At 25.5% G+C, this 18,398-nt stretch overlaps 1 protein-coding gene across 1 annotated transcript; it reads left to right on the plus strand.

The window, feature by feature from the left end:
* Nucleotides 1-655: 655 nt before the first annotated feature.
* On the plus strand, nucleotides 656-2,273 carry LOC146722406 (multifunctional methyltransferase subunit TRM112-like protein). Its single transcript, XM_085484803.1, has 3 exons — nucleotides 656-872; nucleotides 1,787-1,888; nucleotides 2,048-2,273. Exons 1-3 carry the CDS (start codon nucleotides 795-797, stop codon nucleotides 2,240-2,242), a joined length of 375 nt encoding a protein of 124 aa, XP_085340929.1. The 5' UTR covers nucleotides 656-794; the 3' UTR covers nucleotides 2,243-2,273.
* The last annotated feature ends 16,125 nt before the right edge of the window (nucleotides 2,274-18,398 follow it).

Consider the following 18,398-nt stretch of genomic DNA (forward strand, 5'->3'; position numbering starts at 1 on the left):
TGAGGCCTATGTTTGTCTCTCTTGCAAGCTTCTGATTTGTTATTTCGTCCCCCTCCAGAATTCTAGCAGTAACATAGCATTAAATTTTTGACACCTCACCTTCGCCTACTCGCTTTGGAATAACGTGAAACGTTTATCTTTATCTTTAAAAATTAAAAAATGGTTTTAAGGTGTTTTGTGTGCAAAATTACGTATGATAAAAATAAAAAGGATATACAGATGCATGCATAAAATCTAAAAAAATCTATTGACTACACATTTCATAGAAAAATGCACATGGTCCGCAATTTTTTTAGACGGCCCTGCAAAAAGAGAGACAAACATAGGCCTCAGATGTAGTACTTCTCACTCTAAAGCAGGCGCGCGCTTACCCATCGCGATGCTCAGTCCATTCTATATGTCGATGGTTTAAGCAGTAAATGCTTTGTAGTTGAACTGATTCAAACTACAAATTGTTGATGTTGGATTACGAGCGACAAATCTGTCGCTTGAATCACTTGTTTTAGCGGCACGTAACATTGCATCTTAAGAATAGAAAATATCAACCAATCGGAAAAAGAGATAGATATTATTCTCTGCTCCTATTGGTGGATATTTTTTTTTATTCCTATTGCCTGTTGCTTGACATTGTGCAAGGAGCTTTATATATACTATATAAACCTAACCCAATCTCTAAACTTCTGTATACACGCGCTATTGCATGAGCTCCTATATCAATATTTTATTTCTCTGACAAATAATTAAATAAATAATTGGATATTTCACACACACAAAAACTAATTATTGTAGAAAAAATGAAACTTCTCACACATAATATGTTAACGTCCAAGGCTATAAAAGGCGTGGCAGTTGGTTATCCTCTGAGAATAATCGTAAGTTATTTTTTTAATTGTATTATAAAAAAAATTGCTTTTCTTTTAATTTACACTTGCAAAAAGTTGGTCTGGGAATAGTTCAGATAATGTTTAATAATAAAGAAAAAATTGTATTGGATGTAATCTAAAAAAAAGACTAAAAAAATAAAAGAATTTATTAGTGTTTTAAATAATTTTTAACTTTAATTTTTGATGTTTCAATTTTTTACATTAATTATTACATGCAAAAAACTCAATAAAAATCTTCATTTGCTGAATAAACAATTATCATTCTAAAATAATTCAATATTATTTAAAAACTGAAAAAGATAGCATAATATTAAAAAATGTTTTAAGTATGAATTATTTAGATCAAATCAAATTAAATTATTATTATGTTGAACATTATTGTTATATTGTGATATTTGAGTTTATGGTATGAATGTAGTAAACAAGATTAAGATGTTTCTAACATTTAGTAAATCCTTGCACTTGATAAATATATTTATTTTAATAACTATATAATATATAACTGATTTGTTTATTATTCGCTGTTAATTTTTTAAAGCAATTTTTTCTAATTTTTTTATACAACAAATGATTCAATAGTTGGATTAATCATTTTCTGTGATAGTTATAAACAATTACCAAATATTTTTTAAATTAATCTATCTGTATTACTACTATAAAACATGTTTTATAAACTTTAAAATACTATTTTTAATATTAGAATAACTATGATATAAGTGTAATTATATATTATGTTCATATATTAATTATCATATAATATAAAAATAGTAAAATCAATCTAATAGCTGATAACTTTAACTAACACACACATATATACATATATACACACATTATTATTATATATTTATACATTTTTATTATGAAATTGTCATACAAATGTTTCATAAAAAAATTATTCACAGGCCAAAGACATTAGAGTATCTGAAGTAGATTTTAGTCCAGAATATATCGCTAGAATAATTCCAAAAGTGGATTGGACCGTGCTGTGGAAAGCTGCAGATAGTGTAAGTGTTTATCTTCCATATTTTTATATATCTTCTATATATCTTCTACATATTTTTATGCAATCTTTTCATGAATTTATATACATGAATATATATAAATATACATATAATAGATATTAATAATATTCTTAATATATTAATACAAGTTTTTTGTTATAGATAGGGCATGTTGGTGAATTACCTCAGGTTTTAATAGAAGACTTTGAGACGAATGAAGATTTTCTGAAGAAAGCTCACCATGTTCTGTTGGAGGTTGAAGTTATAAATGGGCATTTATTATGTCCAGAATCCGGTAGGAAATTCCCCATTAATGATGGTATTCCAAATATGCTTCTAAACGAAGATGAAGTTTAAATAACAGAACCAAATAATTCCTCAGAGAGAATACTATTTGTTACTTTCTTTAATTATAATTATTAAATAATTATATCTAAATACATTATGTATACTTCTACCCTAGTATAAGTTTTTATTTATGTTAATACAAACTCAGTAATAGTTGATACAAATTAGATTTTCTTTGTATGTGTGCATATGTAAATAAATATATTAAATTTATATATGTACGTATGTATAAAAAGTTTTTCCTAGTTTAAATACCTTCAAAATAAGCTCATTTAGCTAAATTATACAGAGTTAAAAGAGTTTTTCTTAGTTTGAATACCTTCAAAATAAGCTCATTTAGCTAGATTATATAGAGTGTCTGATAATTCGCGAATCACTTCTCGTATGCATATGGAACGTGTTAAACTAATAAGTAGAAAAGTTCTATATCATTTTGTGATTTTTGCAATAATTAATAAGAAATTAAATTTAAAAAATCAGTCAATTCGCTTTATTAAATTAATTTCTCTTTAATTATTGCAAAATGATAGAAGACTTCTACTTAATTTACATAAAGACGTGCAATTGCGAATTATCAAACATCTTGTATATTAACATATATAAAATGTAACATTTTGTTTTCTTAAATCTCTTCCCCGAAAATATAGGAAAATTATCCAAATATTATACAATATTTGCATCACGAAATGGAGAGAAATGGATTTTACAATAATTGCATTAAGATGATTCGCCATAACGCAATGATTTTGTGGGAATAAAATTTTTAAATAGTATTTGCTAAAATATTGTAAATATAATTTCGAATATAAATTTTGCACAACTATTTTAACATTTAAAAACATCACAATTCCCAATATTTGAACAATAGTAATGCTATAATATTTTGTTCTATTTTTATTACATTTTTTTAGATAAAATATTTAAATTAATTAAATAAGGAGAGAAAATTTGATAACTTGTAGCATTTAAATATTTAAATAAATTTTGTATTTATTAAATTATTAATATTATTTACATGTAAAATAAACTATTATTAATTATTATAACTCTATTACTTAAATTATTATTGCTTAAACTTATTATTATTACTATATTCAATTAAGTATTACTATTGATTATATTATATATTTCTAATTTATTATTATTAAAATTTTTATTATAAACTTATATTTATTAACACTAATAATAAAAATAAACAATATTGCTAATATTGGTATTATCAATAATAATAAAAATAAACAATATTTAACAATAATAATAAAATAAGTTTTCAAAGTTAAAAAAAGTTATATTTTAGCATTGCACAAAATAATTGCAAAAAATTGTCCAGAACTTTAATTAGTTTAAATATGTTTAATTTTCTTTTAATTTTTCTGTTAAAGCCTGTCTTTTTCCTTTGTCTTTCTTCTCATTTCTATGTTTCTTTATTTCTCACGCGTTGTTTAGCGTTGCAAAGGCCTTCTGTTATAGCATCCTTAAATTCTGGGATTTGTGGTTTTGAAAAATGATCACTTCTTGTAAGGACTTCTAAAATAGAATGTCATTTCTTTGTCATAAAAATACAATAGAAAACAAATTTTGTATATACTGATTGATATAAAATTTGCCATATATAGCTATCGTTAATCTTCGACTAACAATTTTTAACAGATGAGAAAGAATAAATTGCTTTATTGAATTTTAAATATTTGCTGAATTCAAATATATATATATATATATATATATATATATATATATTTAAATTCAGCAAATATTTAAAATTCAATAAAGCAATTTATATATATATATATATATGTTATAAAAAAAGCAATTTATATTTATATATGTGTTATAAAAGACATATTTTGGCTAAATTTCGATATTCACTGCCAATACTAAAAATCAATAGTATGCGTGACGTAAACTATAGATTTTCAGTACTGACAGAGTAAATATCGAAATTCAGCCTTTATAAATATATTATTAAGATACGTTTTATAACGAAGAGCGGTTACGCTGATGAAGCACGTTGTGGCACGTTGCGTAGCACGTAGAGAAATGAAATAAAGAAGTCGGCACACTACCCAATGGGTGCTTTTCAGCAAGAAAGACACAGATAGACACTGTGTAATACTGGTGTAACACGATTGAGCACAAAGCGACTTATTGTTAGCTAAAGAGCTGAGTAAGATTGTGTTATATTGTGTGATAGTAGAAAAGCACTTGTGTCGCATACAATGTGACTTTGTGTCGCTTAGTCGCTTGTGTTGCTTGCTGAAAAGCACCCAATAAAAGTTTCGTAGTAATAGAAAATATATTGTTACGTCCTCGAGACCGATTCGTATAAGTCCCGCACGAACTCTCACTTATTCGCCCGCAAAGAACGTACTCGCAAATAAGAGAAATAATATTTAATGATAATGCAATACAAGAAGATATTTTTTTTAAAATTTAATATAAAATGAAGTTAGTCAGCTGCAGAAGAAACTTTCCCTCACCGCACGACCGGGACTAGAACCCAAACGAAACGCTAAATAACAAAGACGGGGAGATTTCATAAACAGCCCTTGACGACGATTTCGATCCCGATTACTTGAATTAAAAAAAAATATTTTTCGGCGATCAATTCAGGGACATAAAACAATATCGGAACACGGACGTACGATAATACGTTGTATAAAAAACTTTTTATTGAATTTTTTTAAATAATAACAAATTATAATAAAGTATTTTTCAATAAAATATAGATATCAATCATGCTCAAACAGTTTGCGAGAAAACAAATCTTTTATTATTTGAAAAATTTTCGTTTTATTTTTTAAAAAATTTTGATAAAATTTAAAAAAAATTTATTGATTTAATGTAAAATTTTTTAATTGCTCTACTATTCATTAAAATATCACATTTTTTCAATGTTTTTCAAAACTGCACGTTTTACAATAGCTTATACGATCATCTTCTTCATTAATATATTTTTTTCCCAATTCGTGGGGTGTGATGCTTTCATGTTTTTTCTTAAAAACTTCTTACTTGCTTCCATTTTTAATTTTTTTTCCCCTAAAATAAAAATTTCTTATAGTAAGAATGAGTATTTTAAAATTTTTTAAAAAAAAAATTTAAAAATGTAAAAAAAAATATCGAATTTACAATTATAAAAAAAAATATATTAAGAAACAAGATCCTTTTTTTTAAAATTTTTTAATTTTGGCACCCCCCGTTCATATCGCGAATTTTTTTCCTTTCAGCAATTTTCTTCCCAACCCCAAAATTCTAAAGCTTTTTGCCTATCTAAAAGTAGATTAAACTTCTTTGCCCCAATTACTTGTGGGGTTCTTTCGCACGATATTTTTTCAGTGCAGGGTCCCCTTCGAATCAAATTTTTCAGTAAGACCTATTTTCTTCTGCTTGGTGTTAAAAAAGGGGGTTTCCTTTTTATCTCTAAAAAATTGTAAGGTTTATATAATTTTTAATTTTTATATAAAATTTAAAATTATATAATTATATTAAAAAATTTATAGTAATCAAATTTGCAGAAAAAAAAAAATATTAAACGTTTAACTCAATGTATTATTGTATGCCTTATCACAACAATAAAAAATTTTGAAAAGAATTTTAATCTAAATTTTTTTTTGACATTCCTAATCTTTAAAAATTTTCCAAAAACAATTCTGGCTCTTTTTTCTTTAACTAAAAAAAAAGTATTTGTAAATCCAAAAAATAATGATATTCAATATAAATATTTTTTTACCTTTTCTTGATTTTTCATTTTTTTGGTAAAAAAGCAGAAAAAACGTAAAAATTTTTTTATCGTGGAAAAAAAAAAGGGCGTTATAGTTCTTTCAAAATTAAAAAAATTTTTAGTTGTAAAGTTATTTAGATACAATCTCCACATATTTGTTAAAATGGTTTTATATTAACTTAAAATCAAATCGTTGGGAAATAAATTAATATAATCAAGTTTAAGGGTCGACAGTGGTCCGGCCAACCCCAAATTTGATTGGGACCCCCAAAAACCCCCCCCAATTTCAGTGTTGCAACGCGAAAACCAATTCTCGGGTTTTATGTGTGTTCATTATACACGTAATACGCCATGCATTGTCACGCGGAGCCCCGAAACGGGGGTCCCTATTACGGTTATTTGGGTGAGTTTGCCACGAGATGAAAATCAAAAAAAATGGAGTTTCACTAATTTTGTCAATAAAAGCAAAAACCCTAGTGAATCTCTCATTTTTGTGATTTTCACCTCGTGAGAAAATCCCCCCAAGAACCGTAAAAAGTGCCAAGGGGGTCGATTGGGGTCTAAAAACCCCTAGTAAAAATGACAAAGTGAGCTTTCACGATTGGAAATTTTTAAATTAGTGAAACACAAAATTTTCCTGAGATATTGACAAAAATTTATTGTGTTGAATAATGTCAAATGTGTGTTAAAACCCCCTTACTGCAAAAATTTTATGTGGTTTTAACGCATAAAATAGTTTTAAAAAGAGGGACTTTAATTTACACCAGAATTTGTGGTATGAAAAATTTTTAAGTGCATAATTGAGATAAAAAAAAGGTTTTTTTTAAATCTATTTTTTTCCGCTCATTTAAAAATGCATGGTGTGTTTTCATAAAATTGCTTATAATGGAAAATTCCCTTAAATAAAGTTTTTGGGGGAAAAGGAGAAGTGCCGAACCTTTTAATGTTTAAAAATAAATCAAGCAGAAAAAAGTAGAAAAAAAAATATGTGTGAGGGATTTTGAATAGGTTAAATATATTTTTTAATATTTATACAAAATTGTATCAAAAAAATTAACTTTTATAATCTTATAATAAATTAAAAAATTAAATTTCACAGTACATTTTTTAACTTTATAATAAAATTTTTAAACACTCTTTTTTATTTGTTTGTTTTATCGACAATTTCAAAACACGCCGCGTAAAATTTTATTAAAGATTTTAAAAAAGATTGCCCCCGCCCGAAATCAGTTTTTCTAAAATTTAAAAAAATTTTCTTTTTTTCCTGAACTTTATTTTTTCAAAAACCGTTCAAACTGCAAGGTTATAAAGAAAGGTATCACCAGAGAAAAGAATGAAAAGGGCCCCAACGCCCCCTTTTTTTCGTCAAAAGTTTTTTTCTAGGCTGCTCACGGTTCCTACACCCTTTTTTACAGGTCGGAAACAGGGGCCACATCTCTTTCGTGGATAAAAAGCCAATTTGTTCATGTCCGTGCTACATCCCCAATTGATAGACCAGAAAGACGAAACAAGTCAAGCCCCAATGTTTTTTTTTTTTTTTTTTTAATTAATAAATTGTAAATGAAAAAAAAATAAGAAAAATAAATAAATTTATTTATAAAATATTTCAATAATTTTTTTTTTCTTTTAAAAAAAAAACACCCCTAAAAATTTAAATTTGTTTCCCAAAAAAAATAAAAATAAGAAAATAAATTTTGAAAAAAAAAAAAAAATTTTGTAAAAAATAAAAAAAAATTAAACAAAAATTTTATAAAAAAAAATAATAAAAAAAAAAAAACTTAGGAAAATAATTTAATAAAAAAAATTTCTAATAATATTTTTTAAATAAATTAAATGAAAAAAAAATTTAAAACTTTAATTTAAAAAAAGTATAAAATTTAAAATATATTATATTAATATTTTTATTTAAATATACCATGTACAAAATGAAATTTTAATAATAAAGGTCCCAAATTTTTGGCGATTAAAGTCCATAAAAAAAAAGTTTCTCGAAAAGAAATTAAAAAAATTTTTCCCATTTTCATCCAAACAGTATTTTTTGAGGAAAAAGATTTAAAATTTGGCAATTACAGAAACGTTTAAAGGGACGCCTACCCGTGAGTCGATTATGTTAATCCAAATAGCACAACATATCCGAAAATATTAAAGGGAAATTCCGGGGACATTCGAAACCCTAAATTTTCTAAAACGTTTTGGATATGTGTGCTGGGGGTGTGCCCATGCATTTTACGCATTTAAGTGTCCATTAAACGAAATTTTAAAATTTGGGCCCAAATTTTAAATTTTTACCAAAAAAAATTTTTTATTGTTTAGAATAAGAAATAGCTTAAACTTTTTAATTTTTTTTTTAAAAAAAAATTTTTTTGCTATACTATTTTGACCCCGGGAATTTTTGGAAAACCTGTATTTAGTTTTTTTTTTTTTGTAGGGGGAAAAAAACTTTATGCATTTCCCACGGCCGTCCGAGGGGGGTTGTGGGACTTCCCCCACAAAAAAAAAACCCCCCGTTTCAAAAAAAAAAGTTTGAAATTTTAAAGTTTTCATTATTATAAAAATTTTTGTAAAAAAAGATATTGTTAAAAATTTTGATTAATCTATTACTATTTAAGTGGAACTATTTTAAAAAAATAAATATTGAAATAAAATTTGGGTACATTGTGATATGTATTTTATTTGGAAATTTAATAGCATGAGAAAGATTGCAATCACAGTTAAAAATAATTACATAAATCCCCAAAACAAACAGGTTTTCAGGGGAAATTCTATAATTAGTTTTTTCTATAACTAAAGAATCATTATATATTTTGATGTCTTTTGTATTTTTCTTTTAAAGGGGGGTTATTGAAGTGATTTGTCAAAATCACTTTTTTAAAAAATTTTTAACGGTATTTTTGTATCTTCTATGTTAAATTTTAGAATCCCGTTCCAACAAATACTATCGATAGATTTCATTTATTGTACCGTTTCGTCTTTTTAAAAATTTTTAAAAATTTCGGGGATATTCATTAGATCAGAAAATACTATTTACAATTCTTAGCATGTTTATAAAAAATATTTTTTTTTTAGTCCGGATTAACCCTATAACTTTTTGGGGAAGTTTAACGTTTTGAAATTTCAAAAAATTGAAAAAAAGGTATTTTTCTCAACGGGAAAATAATATAACTAAATGACATTTTCCCCAAACTTTTTAAATGAAGAAAATTTTCAAAAAACCCCAGTATAATTTTTTTTTCCCTGCAAATTAGCAAATATAAAAAAAAAAAGAAAAAATTTTTTTCTTACAAAAAAGAATAATATTTTAAGAAAATTCTTTTAAAAAAATCTTTTTTTGAAATTTTTACTTTCCCCTTTATTTTATTTTTTTTTTCCCCTTTCAAAAAAAAAAAAAAAATAAATAAAAAAAAAAAAAAAAAAGAATATTAATTTTAATACTATTAATTAATAATAAAAATTAAAAAAAATTTTTTATTTTTAAAAAAATTTTAAAAAATTTTTTTTTTTTTTTAAAAAAAAATTTTTAAAATTTTTTTTTTTTTGTTATTAACGATTATTTTAGCCCTTTGGGTTTTCTTTTCTTCTTTTTTCTTTTTTAAAAATTTTAATGGTCAAGATGATTTTAATGTTCCTTTTTTTTTCTTTCAAAACTTTTAAAAAACCTTTTTTTTTGATGAGCACAACATTTTGGGGCGAATTTTTAACTGACGGGAAATATTTTACGGGAATCATGTTTTAAGGCCCCCCGGATGAAAACACGAACAACCCAAAGGGGGGGAATTTTACGGCGACACACCGTCACATTTTTTAAAGACGGGGTTGGAGACCAAGGTTTCCCGGGGGCAAAAACCCCTTTTAAGCGAGAATTTTTTGGGGAAGAGTTTTTGGTCGACAATTTTTTTACGGGAGCACCACGTTTTTGGAACAAAAAATTTTATAATTTTAGCGCGGGTTTACCTTTGGGTTTTTTTAAATGCGTTCGGCAACGCACAGAAAATTTTAGAAATACTTGGGGGCCACAACCGGCAAAAAACAATGGCATTTCATGTAATTGTATCATCGGATTTAATTATCAATTTTTTTCTATTAATTTTTCGGAAAAATTTTAAACCCTTTTTTCGTAAAACAACCCAGGCAAAATTTACAGCGGCCGTTTCATAAATTTTTTCATGTCTAACAAGGCGGGGGGGGCGAAAAGAGTACCCCTTTGTACTTTGAAATCCCGGAGTCGAAAATCCGGGGGAAAGAAGTTGAAGAAAAGGACTTCGGGGGGGGGGAGGGTTTTAAAACCCCGCGTTGTTCAATTAAAAAAAAATTTCGACGAATCCTGATTACACAACCCGTGCAATTAAAAATCCTCTATTGTTTGCAAGTTTTTTATAAGGCAAGAATAGGCGTATATTAAAAAAACCTTTGAAAAAGGGAAATTTGAACTAGATTTTCCGCCCTTTTGACCATCTTGGCACCATCATAGAATCTGTTCAGTTTTAAATATTGAATTTTGAAGGAAAAGGGGTGTTTTCCCCCAAATGTAAATTAAGGCTGAACTGTTACAACTTAAAATAATATTTAAGCGTTTGCAAAGTAAATTAGCTCCCACGTACTCTTTTTTTAAAATTTTTTTTGCTTTCCAGCTGTTTTATGCAGCTGCAATGTGTGACAAAATAATTGAAAAATTTTTAACATTCATCGCCAAAATTTATTTGGCAATAGTGCTTTTTTATAGGGGATATAAATTTGAGCCTCCTTTTGTGGCTTGAATATCCCAAGTCATTTCAAAATCTGAATACATGCGATTTTTTTTCCATCCAAAAAATTTTTTGTGCGTTTAAAAAACTTCCCAACTTTTACCAGAGGGGGAAAATCAAAGATGCGTTATATTTTTTCCATTTTTATAAAACATGGCCTCTGTGCTCAATACCGGTTCACATACCCCTTTGTTTACATGTCCCTTTGTCACATTTTAAAAGTTCACATCAGCCCCCTTTTGTATCATCTGTCTAAAATTTTTTAAAATATTATTATTTTTTCTGTTTTATGCATTTCCGGGGGAAATACTAAAGGCTGTGCCATGGTGACGCGCATTTAAAATTTTAGGGAAAAGACAAAACGCATTTTGATCTTTTGATTTTTTTTAGAGGACAAGATCGACAAAACCTTTATTTTATTAATTTTTGCGAATATTCGATAAGGTTTTTTTGGCCATTTCTCCCCCTTTTAAGGCACACACTTTTCTCCCTTTGGGAATAAGAAAATTTTTCCTTTTTTTTTTGAAAAAAAAAATCACAAAAACCTGGCCCTAGTATATTTTTCCGCCATCTTCTAATATCGTTTCCCTGGAAAATTCAAAGCTTTCTTAAGGGAGAAACGCAGGTGAATAAAATATAGTTGCTTACAGATTTTTCTCTTTTCTTATATGCTGCATTGGTTTTTTGCAGTTTCAAAAATTTATCATCGCCTTTGCAAGGATTAATTTTGTTTTCCAATTTGTTTTAAAATTATTTCTTTTGTTTATCTTTTTTTACGTTTACGTTTTTTTGGAATATGACGTAAAAAGATATTTAGATATCTTACTTTTCTTCGCAATCGTATATTTCGATTTTTTGATATTAACTTTTGCACATAATTTTGTTTTATTTCATTTTTTTTATTTTTTTCTTACATTTTTAGACTTTTGTATTTTTGCACGGGGGGAAAAAAGAACTTTTTTAGTATTGAGGCTCAAAAAGCGCCGTTCTATTAATTTGTATTGTTTTTTTTATTATTATTATTGACGGAGGAGGCCCCTAAGAACCTTGATGCATAATGGTAATGGCTCCCTTCCTTATTTCATTTCTATGGAAAAAATTAAAAACTAATGTCGTGGCTGAAGCATCCAATGAAATTTTTTCGTTGTTTAAAAGTTTGTGATTCTGGGTGTGTTTTTAATTTTTTAAAACATTTGACGTAGATGATGAGTAGATGTTGATACAATATTTTTTAACTTTTTTTTTCTTGTAAATAAAGCACTTTTCCATTTTCAACTTTTTTTCTTTTTATTTTCATTATTTTTTTAAAATTAGAGAACTAAAGAAATCAAACATTTTTTTTCATTTCTTTGTATTTAGGACTCGAAAGGGAAACGGTATGCACTGGTTTTTTTCTCTTGTGTTTTTGTGTGAAGGGGTCTTAAGAAAATGATCTCACACACAAACCCCCCCGTCGAAAAAACTGGCGACCCCTTTTCTATTTTTTTGTATTTTGTAAAAAAAACAAAAAAAAGAAAATTTAAAAAATAATTTATTTATCGATATGTACACATGAATTTTATTAAAAATTTGTAGAATTAAAAATTTAATTTTTTACAAAAAAAAAGAAATAATTAATATTTTATATTTAAAATTTTTTTTATGTACATGAATTTTTATGCCCATGTATTATTTTTTATGATATTAAAAATATTATTTACTACGCGAAATTTTTTTTCGGAATTGATATGAGATGTATGATATTTTCTTTTTAAGTTGTCTACATAAAAAAATGAAAATTTGACAAAGAAAATTTTTAGATTTTCTTTTTTTAAAAATTTTTTACATTTTTTATTTTTTAATTTTTAAATTTTTACATTTACTACATTATTATAAAAATAAGTATCAAAATAAGTATTAGAAAAAAAATAATATAACCCAAGTATTTGTAAACAAAAAAATATAAAAAGGTTAAAAATATTTAAAACTTTTTTCAAAGATATTTTTAAAAAATGTGAAAATATTTGGGTTCCCCCCTTTTTTTATTAAAAAAAAGTTTATTTAATCAAGTAATATAAAAATTTTTTAAGTTTATTAATATTTTTTTTTTTTGTTAAAAATTTTTTTAAAAAAATTAAAAATTTAATAAACCTTAAAAAAAATTTATATTACTAAAGTTAAAAAAATGGTTTTTTTTTTTAATTTTTTAAAGAAGGGGCTTAATCAATTTTTTTTAATTTTAAAATATCTGAAAAAAAGTTTTAAACATTTTTTTTGCTTTTTTGTTTGTACTTTGGAATATAGTAAAAATATAATAAGGTAATTAATAATGAAAATAAGCAAAAAAGTAAGATTATAAAAAGTAATAAATTTTTTCAACCATCCCTTAGTATAAATTTTCCCTTATTTCTTTGCTTTAAAAAATTTTTTCTTACACAAACTAAAATAAAAAAAATAGTAAAAAGCATTTTAAAATAGGATGTATTGAAGGATAAAAAAAACGAAAAAAGCATTTTTTTTCCCTTTTTAAACCATCCATTTTTAAAGCTTTTTTCTATTTTTTTTGATTTTATGTTTTGTGTAGAAAAAATTTTTAACAAAAAAAAAATAAAGGGAAAATATTGATAAAGGATAGTTAAATAAATTTTACTATTTATAATACTTTTCCATTTTTCTTCTTTTATTATTATATTTTTCCTTTTTATATTTTTTCAAATTTCCCAAAAACAAACAAAAAAACAAACAAAATTTTAAAATCATTTTTAGATATTTAAAAAAAGTGAAAAAATTGTTAAATCCCTTTTTTTAAATTAAAAAAAAAAAACATTTTTTTAAATTTCTGTAATATAAATTTTATTAAATTTTTTAAATATTAAATTTTTATTAAAAAAAATATTAACAAAAAATATTACAAAAATAAATATTTAAAAAAACGTTAAAAAAAAAATTTATTTACATTGCTTAAAAAAAACTTTTTTTTAAGAAAAAGGGGAACCCAAAAATTTTTACATTTTTTTAAAAATCTTTTAAAAAAATTTTTTAAAAGAGTTTTTTAAAAATTTTTTTTTATTTATTTTTTAGTATAGGCTTTAAAAAAATTTAATGGATATTTCGATTAATAACTTCTAACTAGGAAACTGTGGGGAAAAAAACGGAAATTTTTAAAAAACGGATTTGGGGGCCGTGTAAATAGTAAAGAAGGACCCAAAGGGAAATTTTATTACATTTATTGTGTTTTATATAAAAAAATATAGGATAAAAAAAGGAGTATATGTATAGTATATATAATTTTTTATAAGTTTTATGTTTTAGGAGCAGATAATAATTTTTAATATTTAAACCCTTTTTTGATATCCATTCCCCCGTCCTCTTCCCCTTCCCCTTTTTTTCCTTGTTTCCCCGTTCCGCGTCTTTTCCTCCGTCCTTCTCAGGCAAGGGGTCGCTGCATCAAAAAACCCCTTTTAAAAAAATTTCTCTCTGAAACAAAAAGAAAATAATATAAAATAAAAAATAAAAAACGTAATAAAAAAAAATTTTAAAATTTTTTTAAAAAAATTAATTTTTTTAAATTATATATAATATAACCCCAAAAAAAATATAAAAAAATTAATTAATAATAAATTATAAAACCGGGAAAAATAAAAATGACTAAAAAAAAATGTTTTTTAAAAAGGATTTTTTTGATTTTTTTTTAATAAAATTGTATGTAAAATACAATTCTGTATATAGAAATTTTTTTTAATATAAATTGTATTTATTAAAAATTTTAAATTCACTTAAAAGCTATTTGCGGACGCCTCCGTTGACGCTGGGACCGGTCCTTCTCTGGTGCCGGTTTTCCCTTAAAGTACGCCCCGGGCCGTTCAGTGTGGGGCTGTACGGTGCCCGTGCAGGCCGGGTCAATGCCATGCGTTGCCAATGCCGGGGGCGATTCATGCCTCCCCCACATCATGTTGATGAATCGTTTATGCCGATGTACCGAGCCACTGTTGACACTTTTTTGCCGACATCGTTGTATCGGCACAACGAGTCTCATCGGGGTTACTTGTTTTGTCAACGGGAGAAAATTCCCAAAATTCTCTCTCCATTTCCCGAAAAAAATTGAAAAAAAACTGTTTGTTATAAATCTTAAAACAGGGGGTGCCCGGTTTTCGGAAAAAAAGAAAAAAAAAGATAAAAAAGAAAGGAGAGAGAAGGAGATATGTTTCGATATCGAGACACTATCGCTGAAAAAAAATTCCAATATAGAAATTTCATCGAAGCTTTTCGCTCGTTCGAAAAAAGTTCTAATTTTAAAAGTTATTATCTTAACAGATCTTAAATAAGGGCCTTTGCGAGAATTATATTTAAAAAATTAAATAATTTATAAAACTTTCTAAAGAGGTTTACAAAAAAAGTGTACAAAAATGTTATTTTCTTTTTCTCGATTAAAGATCACGAGTAATTCCCTTTAGCAAACAAATCTGAAGGTATACCGAAAAAAATGAAAGTAATAGATTTGTAAAAATGTTTTATCTCATTCGTCTTTTTTTCATCTCATTGTCGCTTTTTTTTTAAAAAATTATCAAAATAATATTAATCTATAATTATATTAACATTAATTTAACACACGTAAAATTTTTTAAACAAAAAATTAAAAAAATTTTTTAAAAGTGTTGCTCTTTCCCCTCGCAATAGACCCAACAGAAAATTTTTGGGGAGACCACCAGGGCCCCTGACTGAGGAGAAACCGGGGCCACGGACGGCACGGCTCACGTCAACTAAAATGAAGCACATGTACTTACCTCTAGGGTTCCCCACTGTTGCGATAATTTTTTTCTACGCACGGCGAGTACTGATTAAAATTAAACGCGAAGGGGGCGCGAGCAATAAAAAAACACCCTTAAAACAATATTTTTCCTTTTTTTTTTCTTAAATTTTTTTAAAATCTTTTGTAGAAATATTAAAAATAAAAAATTTTTGATTTAAAAAAATTTTGTTTAAAAAAAAAAAAATTTTAAAAATTAAAAATTAAATTTTAAAAAAATATTATAAATTAAATTAATACTTTTCATAAAACATTTTAAAAAAAGCATAAAAATTCAATTTATTATTTGAAATTAATTTGAAAAATTTTGCCAAAAAATTTTTCCAAATTTGTAGGCAAAATTTCAAAAAGAATATTTTTAACAATGAAAATTTAAGTAGATCTGTGTAATGTTTGAAACGATTCTGTATTTTTATGTTTTATGTTAAATAACTTATGTACAATAATATTTGTTTTATAAACACAAAATAAAAATCGTATACCACACGCCAAAATTAAATTTAATAAATTGCAGAAATTTGTAATAAATACAAAAAAATCATCCAAAACAAAATGAATCTTACTCAAACATATTTAATTAAATTAAAAATAAAAAATTATTTATAAAATTAAAACAAAAAAAATTGTGAATATTTCATATAAAACCTTTAAATAAAGATTCAGAGTTTCAGATTTTAGCAATAAAAAATGCACATAAAATTAGAAATAATTAATGTTTAATTTTTGAGACTATTTTTTTAAGGTTTTTTCTTTTTTTAGTTTTTTTTATTTATTTTCGTTGTTTAGTTTTTAGAAAAAGGGAGTGAAAAAGCTTTAAAATGGCAAAAAAGAGCGTTCAAATTTTTTTTTATTCAGTTTAAAGGAAAAAAAAGGAAATTTTTCACAAAAAAAAAAAAATTAAAAATTTATTCTAGGTTAACTATTTTAAAAAATTAAAAAAAAGAATATAACATTTTTTTAGAATATAAAAAAAAACTTATGTTCTATAATTTTCGATATTATGATTGTATTATTAAAAAAAACTGAAAATAAAAAAACAAAATTTAAAAGAAATAAAAAATGCAGTACAAAATATACGAATAGTAATTTAAAAAAAGATATAAAAAATTTACGCTGTTTCTTTTCCATAAATGATATCTTTATCATCTAATGGGAAACTATATAAAACGTTTCCCAGAGATCTTGAAATGTACTTTTTTTTCTGCACTTTTCGTAAAAAAAACGGCCTGATTAAACATTTTTTTTTTATTTTTTTTAAAATTGTTATTTTTTATAAATTATTTAAAAGTGAACAATTTGCCTTATCAGGGAAAAACGCACTTCGCACACAAAAAAAAATCCTTTTCAGTAAATTTTTGGTTAAAATCCTTTACGGACAACGCGAAGACGACTAACACAAAAAAGGGGTATTTTTCTCTCACGAGATTACAAATAGGGTGTATGTGTGCAAATTTTGCAATATGATCCTTCCTCCTCTACCCACCACACATTCAGATGTTCTTTTTCCCAAAATTCTTCAGACTTACGGATATCTCAAACGAAGTGTGGGGAGCGTATGCGCATGGTTTTAAACTGTACACGACATTTTCCATGCAATTTTCATAATTTTCTTTTTCGAAAACTTTCTTCTATGGTCTTTTATTTGCAAATTTTGGGACCCTTAATATATTAATATATAATAAATTTTTTTTGGTACAAGGGATATGTATTAAAAAAAAATATTAATAATATAAATTTTTTTAACAATTTTTGATAATTTAAAGTATAAAAATTTTAATTTCATTTATTTATTTTTAAAAATATTAATAGAAATTTTTTTTTAGAAAATTACCCAAAATTTATTTTTTTTTTTAATTTTATTTTTTTTAAAAGTTAATTTTTGTTTTTTTAAACAAAAAATTTTTTAAATTTTTTTCTATTTTTTTTTTTTTATTTTTTTTGCAATCAATTTAATTTCAGGGATGTTTTTTTTGTAATGAATATAAAATTATTTAAAATATTTTTTAAAAAAATTTTATTTATTTTTTATTTTTTTTTCATTTCAATCTAAAAAAAAAAAAAAAAAAAGAAAACATATGGTTTTAAATCGATCTTTTGTTTTGGTCTATCAATTTTGGGTTAGCAGGACTGAACAAATTGGCTCTTTTCCCCCCATCGGGGTTGGCCCGTGTTCCAAACGCCGTAAAATGGTGTCTGCGTGGAGCGCCTGAAAAAAGGGTTTTACGAAAAACGGGGCGTGGCCCCCCTCTCTTCTTTTTCTGGTACACTGAAACATTATATGATATACCCTTAGGAATGTTCCCCTTTGGTTTTTTGCTCCCGTGAATCTAGGGATATGATTTTATCTTGCTATGCCAAACGCGTGTATTTTTCACGGAAATGAAAAGTGCAAAAATGAGAAAAAACGACAAAATTTCTGGGTCCGTCCTAGTGACCCTTTCCCACTCTTTTATTTTTAAGCTGAAAGAATAGGGCCTCTTTATTTTTATGAGGCAACCTGCATACACGGCTATATCTCAGGGACGCCAAGAGCACGAACTATACTGTGGAACTAGGGACCGAGTATTGGGACGTTGGGGATAAAGAATTCTAGTTACTAGTGAAAAAAGTATTTCTACTAGCAATTTTTTCTAAACTATTTAATGAATTTATCAATTGATCGACTGTAATTTCCTCATTTAAATAGTTGTTAATTAATAAATTTAATACCGAAAATATTAATAGTCTCTCAAATTTAAGGTCTTGAGAATCCCTCATGGGGTCCTATTATTAAACAATTATTTAATTACCGATTTTCTTTAATAGTAAATTCTGATGACATTTAAGAAATGATTCAAATATTTAAATAACTAGCATATTGATCGATTTTAAATGAGATATTCGGACACTGTTCTTCTAAGAATTTTATTAGATTCTGGA

This window comes from Nylanderia fulva, unplaced genomic scaffold (genome assembly GCF_048542155.1).
Source record: "Nylanderia fulva isolate GAGA-0341 unplaced genomic scaffold, ASM4854215v1 Scaffold318, whole genome shotgun sequence".
NCBI lineage: Eukaryota > Metazoa > Arthropoda > Insecta > Hymenoptera > Formicidae > Nylanderia > Nylanderia fulva.

What these genes read in the sequence shown, in the direction of transcription:
- LOC146722406 (XM_085484803.1), top strand. Translation starts at nt 795, where the DNA reads ATGAAACTTCTCACACATAATATGTTAACGTCCAAGGCTATAAAAGGC. An exon ending in GTTATCCTCTGAGAATAATC is followed by an intron (nt 873 to 1,786) that starts GTAAGTTATTTT and finishes AATTATTCACAG; the next exon opens with GCCAAAGACATTAGAGTATC. An exon ending in TGTGGAAAGCTGCAGATAGT is followed by an intron (nt 1,889 to 2,047) that starts GTAAGTGTTTAT and finishes TTTTTGTTATAG; the next exon opens with ATAGGGCATGTTGGTGAATT.